The sequence below is a fragment of the Papilio xuthus genome, unplaced genomic scaffold, assembly GCF_000836235.2.
Source record: "Papilio xuthus unplaced genomic scaffold, Pxut_1.1 DF827570.1, whole genome shotgun sequence".
NCBI classification, from domain to species: Eukaryota; Metazoa; Arthropoda; class Insecta; order Lepidoptera; family Papilionidae; genus Papilio; species Papilio xuthus.
The window spans coordinates 4303288-4310992 of record NW_013531079.1 but is presented as its reverse complement, the minus strand read 5'-3'; the positions used below and the strand labels follow the sequence as shown (position 1 = coordinate 4310992).

The 7705-nt window shown below is 33.9% G+C and overlaps 1 protein-coding gene across 1 annotated transcript; it reads right to left on the bottom strand.

Moving 5' to 3' along the window:
* Positions 1-1182: 1182 nt before the first annotated feature.
* On the bottom strand, positions 1183-7167 carry LOC106118727 (ATP-sensitive inward rectifier potassium channel 1). Its single transcript, XM_013313474.1, has 9 exons — positions 6198-7167; positions 4389-4515; positions 3924-4112; positions 3606-3677; positions 3409-3516; positions 3168-3274; positions 2496-2648; positions 1832-1951; positions 1183-1538 (listed from the first exon to the last, which is right to left on the bottom strand). Exons 1-9 carry the CDS (start codon positions 6737-6739, stop codon positions 1211-1213), a joined length of 1746 nt encoding a protein of 581 aa, XP_013168928.1. The 5' UTR covers positions 6740-7167; the 3' UTR covers positions 1183-1210.
* Positions 7168-7705: the final 538 nt, after the last annotated feature.

Below are 7705 nucleotides of genomic sequence, written 5' to 3'. Positions count from 1 at the left end.
ACGTGGACCAAACGTATTTTAGAATTACAGCTAGGATGAGTACAAGAACATTGTAAGTAGGATAATCCTATTTTTATTTCGATTGATATGCGTCCCCACCGAGGGGCTCGGAGCCTGCCCTAAGTTAAGGGTGATTAGGCCATAGTCAACCACGCTGACCAAGTGCAGGTTAGTTGACTTCACACATATCTTTGAATTTCTTCTCAGATATGTGCAGGTTGCATTACGACGTTTTCCTTCCCAGTAAGAACGTCGGATAAATGTACATATGTAAATCGGAAGTCGAAAAACACATTGGTATATGACGGGATTCGAACCCAGTACCTGCAGATTGCTAGTCAAGTGCTTGACCACTGAATCAGCAACGCTCTAAGTATTAAATACTACGCTAAACAAAGTCGTAAAGTTGCGAAAAATCAAGCCATTATTACCTAAAACTAACAGCTAATATTACCCGTAAATATTATTTTGTGTCCCATAGTTGGAAGCTTACTTTCAAATTTCATCAATTACATACTATTGGAAGGTAAATACAGCTCGTTCCATCACCCATTCTTTATAAAGTTTGTGTTGTAAAAATTAAATAAATTGTTTTAAAAATAATTGAAATGATAGTCACTCTACTTAATTAAGAAGACCAAGTTATGTTGACCCCCCATGGAAAAATTCGGTTTGAATTTAATGTGAGACTAGCTGTCGCCCGCGACTACGTCCACGCGGAATTAGAAAAAAACTTAATGCGTGTTCTTCCGGACTATGTTCTACATCAATGGCAAATGTGTGCGTGATCCATACAGCCGTACTGGATATACCTTCTAACATCCATCCAAACATTTGCTTTAATAATATATAGTATTAGTAATATATAACATAAAATCATTTAGCATGAGCTTACACTTAAGGTTATCAAGAAAAAAATATGTTGAAATGTTCAATTGTTATTGATTCCATCACAATCAGCCGATAGTTTATATAACGCCTAGACTAAATATAAACTAATGTTGCTTGCATTTGGTGACCCGGAATAGCTTAATTGTAATGCACCTAGTGACATCTAGGATAATAAATTTCAAACAATTTTGAGATGGTTAATATATTGACAGATAGATGGCGCGGATTCTTAGATTAAAAAAATTAAAATAAACAAAAAAGAGTAGAATTATAATTTTTTATTTAGTCTTTATTAAAGTAACTTATATTTAATAAAAAATTAAGAACTAAACTCAACACCATTCTTATTCTCTTCAGGATAAAACTTTCTGAAGTTCCAACCGAAACTCCTTTGTGTGCCAGTTCTTGTGAAAACAGGGGATGAAGGTACAGATTCTCCTATTTTAGACACCGTCGATGATTCTTGACTGAGTGACATGTTGGTGGGGGAAAGAGACATGTTTGTTGGAGTGAGAAGGTTGTGGGACGACTTGATATCGTCTTCAAATAACTTCAATCTGCTCGCGCTGCAGAGCGGCGTTTCTACTTGTTCTACTGTGTTCAGATTATCTACATCTATTACGTAGGATTCTTCTTTCTTAGAGTATCTGAAAGATAAAACATTTAAAACCAACATTTATAAATATTCTAATTCCTGAACAGCGCCATCTTTTAGTGACATACGGAAACTATAGTAAAGTAACATTTTCCCGCCTAAAATACTGTTTTTAATATTTAGGCTCTATGTAAAACTTACAATATTGTAACAGTAATGTTTCCCCTTTCAATATATGGGTTGAGAAAATTATTAATTTTTATTAATTAAATTGACGAAAATTAAAAATTTTACGCTCGTTTTAGTAGTGGAACCTTATTAAAAATAGAATAATATTATGTTTACTTGAGAACGTTCTTGAAGCGGTATCCCCAGATAATCTCCTTTGAGAGATAAGACGTCCGGCTTTGAGTCACTGTGCCCATGTTCTTTGAGGATCCTGTCAGACACACCACAATCTCGAACCTACGGACAATACGATGAAACTTTTTATAGTTAAAATATGCAAAAAATCATGAATTGGTTATTAAACAAACACAAATCTATTCATACCAGACATTTGCAATAATTTAGATGGTTGCAGATGCGTTGCTACTAATGGACAGATTACGATTAATATCCACTTCCCGTACTTGCTTTATTTAAAAAGCGTAGGTAAACGAATAGGACTGGAATTTGTCCAACATCACACACTCACTCATCAGACATAGATTAAACATTCTGACAAGCAGGTGGCATACTGGCCACGAGAACCTTTGCCTTTTTTAATATAATAAAAGATAGAATATTGCGCGGGAAGTCAAAGAGTAAACAACGAGGTGAAGTTATTATTAGATTTTGGGAATTAAAATTAATGTAAATACGTATGTATATAGTTTTATTATAACGATTTAACAACGTAATAAATCCGTTTTAGCTTTCGTGTTTTTAATTTACAAAAGAAGTCACTCTTCTGTGTGGACATATTGTATCCGTAAAGCGAAATATTCGTTAGCTAATGTAGACTTACCTATAATCCATCATGTCCTGTGCGGAGAGGTCATAGAGCGGGCTGCGGGAGTCTATGACGTGCGCCACAGTGACCGGCCATAGCAACAGCGCGCGCGCTTGCTTCAGCCGCAGCGGGTGAATATAGTTGTGTACTATTTCACCTTCCAACGTCCTGAATACATTGTGTCAATAGTCAGGGTAAATTGGTACGTTAGGAAACAATAATAGGATCGTCTACTTTGTTCCGACGTGTTAATTTAAATGCGTTAGAGGTTTTCCAATATTTTGGTTCGGTACATCGCATGTCCGGGGTGTACAAGGACGCGGGGGGGACATTGCGCAGCGCTCCAATGACCTTGAACTTTAATTAAATGTGCCATTTTTTTACTTTTGTTTGGAATATTATAGTACTAATATTATAAATGTGAATGTTTGGATGTTTGTTAATAGGTATCTCCAGAAAGCCTTAACGGACGTCGTTGAAATTTGGCATAGATGTAGAACATAGTCTGAAAGAACACATAACGACAAACAAAGACAAAGAAAGGCAAATACGCGGGCGGCAGCCAGTTACAGATTAAACAATTTAAAATAGTTTTGCGTTATAGAGTGTGTAATTTACGAAATCCTTTTATGTTTTCATCAGTTGGAGTTGGTCATGGATATTTTTTTAACAAAGGCCGTATTTTACCTTATAGGTTTGAGCATGTAGGCGGTGATTGTGGACCCGATGAGATGCAGGTTAAGCAAGTCCCACACTCGAAACTGCAGACAAAGCTCACCATCGCGAAGACACACCTGTAAATGCGTTCAATTCTCCGTCAAATCCACTTTCCTTTTCCAGGTTTATGAATCTTAGTTTTTTTTAACTTAGTTTCAGATGGTCGCTTCTACATTTTATTACAAAAATGATCACTTTGAAAGAAACTTACAGTTGCCTTCTTACTGAATCCTACAGAGGAGAGATGTCGGTTTGGTCTGACGAGTTTTGTGAACAGCAAACTGGACAAGCCTCCAGACAACGCAGTGCCAGCTACTATCTGAATATTAGAATAATTTAAATAAACTTAGTTCTTAAAGTTGTCTCCAAAATAATGTGGTTAAAGAAAAAAACTATATGAAACTCGACCTCTATGACCATAACGATGATAGCTTCAGGACACTCCTCGCTGGGATATCGCACACCGTAGCCGATTGTCATCTGAAAATAATTTTCTCGGTTGTTATTAATAACATATTAATAAGTTATATTATAAATTAAAAGAATCTGCATAATATCGTGTCAAAGATGAATTTAAAATTTATCCAATTTCAATGTCAAAATGAAAAAAAAAATCCTTTACTTAATTTTGTGTTATTCCTTCGTCGCAAAACCTTTTCAAGAAGAAAACAGGTAATCTTTCTTTTTGTTGGATCTTAGACTACACAAAAGCATCATTCAACAAACCTGGGTTTCAACAGACATCATAAGTAGACCAGCGAATGAGGAAGTTCCAGTGACACAATGCTCCTTGCCATCTCCTATGTCATCCTGGTAGGACGAGGCTACAGCATACCAGATGCCCGCAAATATGAACCAGAAGATAAAGTGAGCTACTATCATTAGCAAGATTATAAAACGCCATTTGCTGTTAATCTGAAGAAAAAATGAATTATTACCATACATTCGTTCAATATTCAATTCATCTCATCTAATGTACAAAGACAAGTATTTTACACATCTAGAAAAGTAAATTACACATCTAGAGAAAGTTAAGGAAAGTGCGTTACACATTGAGAAATGTGTACACATCTAGTGAATTTATATTAGACAAGAGAGATGTTACACATTTAAAAGTAGTGCATTACACATTTAGAGTTATTACACGTCAGCTACGATGTATTACACATTTCGGAGGAGTGCGTTACTTACCACGGTATTGACGATATCACGCATGTATTTAATAGACTTCGCTGGTATGTTGGTGCGTACTGGGACATTCTCCTCACCACTCTTGTACACAACGCGACGGGACCTGATCGGACGGCCGTGTTGATGCCTGCAGTACAAACATTGTCAGGCTCTGTCAGAACTGAGAGATTGTCTACGCTTTAGTCATCCACCCTAAATCATGTGGAAGTACTGCCAAAACTCTATTACAAAAGATAAAACCTCTCTTTGAATTTCAACGAAACGATTTTTTTTTGTTTCAATGATAAATAGTAGTTTGTTATTTTTTCTTAGTTCTCTGAACTTAGGACTTAGGGTTTTACTAAGTCAAACATAAAGGTCATTAAAATTATTCTAGTCTTGGGTTTTAATTTAATTTAAAAAAGGATCTTGCTAGACAGACGGACGGACAACAAAGTGATCTTATAATGGTTACGTTTTTTCTTTTCGAGGTACCGAACCCTAAACGGCAAGTAAATAGTTGAATTTTGTGAATTTATGATTACCAGGGAGGTGTGGCTAACAGGTAAACCTAACGTTAAGGATTATCAAGCTATAGATAAAATAAAAATATTGTTTTCGACGCATTTCGGCGGAGCCGATGACAGAGCTGTGATCTCAAGAAATTCCGGCGATAAGCGATAGTATCGACTTTGTAGATAAGATAATCAACAATTTTTAAGAATATCAAATAACATGTAAAAGGTAAAAATAAAAAAGAAACATATATTATAAGATGGCAAACGAGGAAGCGGCCAGCTTAATTCACCGAGGAGATGCACAGAAAGAAAATAATTTCCCGTTCCTACGCGTTCCCCTCTCCATCCAATCCACTTCCCCTTTCCATTCTTTGCTTATAAGAAAAGGGTGGAAGGGAAAAAGCAATATAACTGGGCCTTCGCAACACAAAAGGTCAAAGAAAATTAAGGATAGGAGAACCAATTTCCATCTATCAAAATTTTGTGATAAGTATAAAAGTTAAAATCTTTTTATTTTATTCAGATATCTAATTATAAAATAAGACATTATATTTTTTACAATTACAACGCGTTTGATTAGATTTTTATAATCAAAGTAGATCAAGGTTTTGTAGACATTTTTACACGTTACGATTTTATAAAAGCGTAAAATTAGTAATAAGTTTATCTCTGTTTCTTTCCCACGGAATGAACGGGATACCATAATGTTTTATAGAGGAGTTACGGCGTTTATGGTCTTAGGATCTCATTGAAAATTACCAACAAGGTTAGAGAATACTTTACATAATGAGCCTGCTTCAATAACTATTGTTATATGGATTAAACATATCTTATGTTTGTGTACGTAAAGAAATTATAGTATATTGCATTAATTACATACATTATATCATAAATATTTTCCAGTGTGTAAGAAGCAACCTTTACACTTTAATTTTTTACTAGCTATTGCCCACGACTCCGATCTCGAAGAATTAAAAAACTTAGTAGCCTATGTGTTCTTCCAGCTTATGTTCTCCATCTATGCCAAATTTCAGTGATATCCGTTAAGTCGTTTTGAAGATACGTAGTAACAAACATCCATCCATCTAAACTTTTGCATTTATATATTAGTAAGATTCGTTTAATCTTTGATAAATAATAAGACATTTATTAACTAAGTTTAATGAAAAGTCTAAACTTATCTACTTGGATAACTTATCATTCTAGAATTTTTCAATAACTTTATCTATATATGTTTTCGGACTTATTTGATGACATGTTTACGAAAATGTGCACCATAAAAAAACTTATATTGAGTTAAATTTAATTTTACCTTCGCTTTTTTCCTTTCTTTCTCCTTTTACTATAAGGTGTTGAATATCCATGACCTCCGGTTAAATCGTCCGGGTCATTATAAATGCTTTCAATAAAATCAATCCTATCGTACGTTTCATTTGTCACAATCGAACTAACCATCGGTTGTGTCGAAGCATCTGATATATGCCTTGTTTCTGATGATTTAGGACTTTGTGATTCAGTTTCTACATCTATGGTCATTGTTAAACCGTTATCAGTTGTTTCATCTTCACTTGAATATTGTGATATTTCCGATATTTTACTATCAATATATGGTTGTGATGAATTTGAATCTACATTCGTTATAACATTAGGAAATGTAATTTCCTTCCCTTCGACGTATGTTTGTGATATTCTGTAGTGTTTCTTTATTTCTTCGTTTGTATAAACTTCTGTGTTAACCATTGCTGGTATTTCTATGGAAGATCTTCCTGATCCATTGCCGATAGCAGCTGAATAACTTAACGATCTTTCTAACGCACGAGTTCTGCTTCCCCTTCTTTCGTTGTCGAATTCCATATTCCTGTTTTTTTGACCATTAAATAATTGCGTTAATTTTGATATAAATAAAGTTCTTGGTTCGTTTTATGCACTGTTATTGATAAGTTTTTATGATTGAATGCACTTGATATATAATTATTTATCTTTATTTATTGTATATTGTCTTGTTTAAAATTCGCGTTATATGTTAGAAGTGCGTTTCACAACTAAGTGTCGGTTATCTGAGACGAAAGATAAGGCCCCTTTTATCCTTACAAAAGATAAGAAACAAATATATTTGTACTGATTTTATGTTTTGATCAATTCTCGGCCTAGAATTGTGAAGGTGCGTTGACTTGTACAAATAAACACAATTGCTTACATTTATAAGCGTAAACAGATATAAGAAAGAATTGCCGTTAATTTTATTTAATAGCAGTCTTGTATAAAAGACAAAGACTTGGTGGTTCCATACTTTTTAACATTTCAACGCCTTCCATTTTAATCAAATGTTTTAACATAAAAACTTGCTTTAATTTTTTTTTGAATATTTATATAATTAAACTGACCAAAATGCATTGATTATTGTCTATTTCATGTTTTGTAAGGGTATGTTTTTGGTCTTGTATAGAAGACGATGGCCTACACAGATTTCTTTGCTTGTTTTGTATACAAGACTGTGGCTGCGAAAAGGTTAAAGACTTAAACTTACCTTTTTGTCAATAATTTTTCAAAGAATACAACGACTCTTTGAAACATTTGAATCATTAAATAAAAAACCGAAATATTCAAAAATTTATTAAACATTATCAAAAAATGTAAATATAAACTATTAATATGCAATATAAAGAGGTTTTTTCATCTCGGAACAAATCGAATGTTTCTTTCTTCAAAATTGTTTGAATCGTTCACTATTACAATGGAATTCAAACTTATATCTGCGAAAAAACATCAACCCTGAGGGAGTCGGAAACTAATTAGGTTTAAGATTTGTCCCTCCTCTTG

Bases quoted from the DNA above. Each gene is read 5' to 3' on its own strand.
- LOC106118727 (XM_013313474.1), bottom strand. From the start codon at position 6,739: ATGGAATTCGACAACGAAAGAAGGGGAAGCAGAACTCGTGCGTTAGAA. The intron at 4,516-6,197 runs GTAAAATTAAAT...TTTGTACTGCAG, and splicing joins AAGAAAGGAAAAAAGCGAAG to GCATCAACACGGCCGTCCGA. The intron at 1,539-1,831 runs GTAAACATAATA...TTTATCTTTCAG, and splicing joins CGCTTCAAGAACGTTCTCAA to ATACTCTAAGAAAGAAGAAT.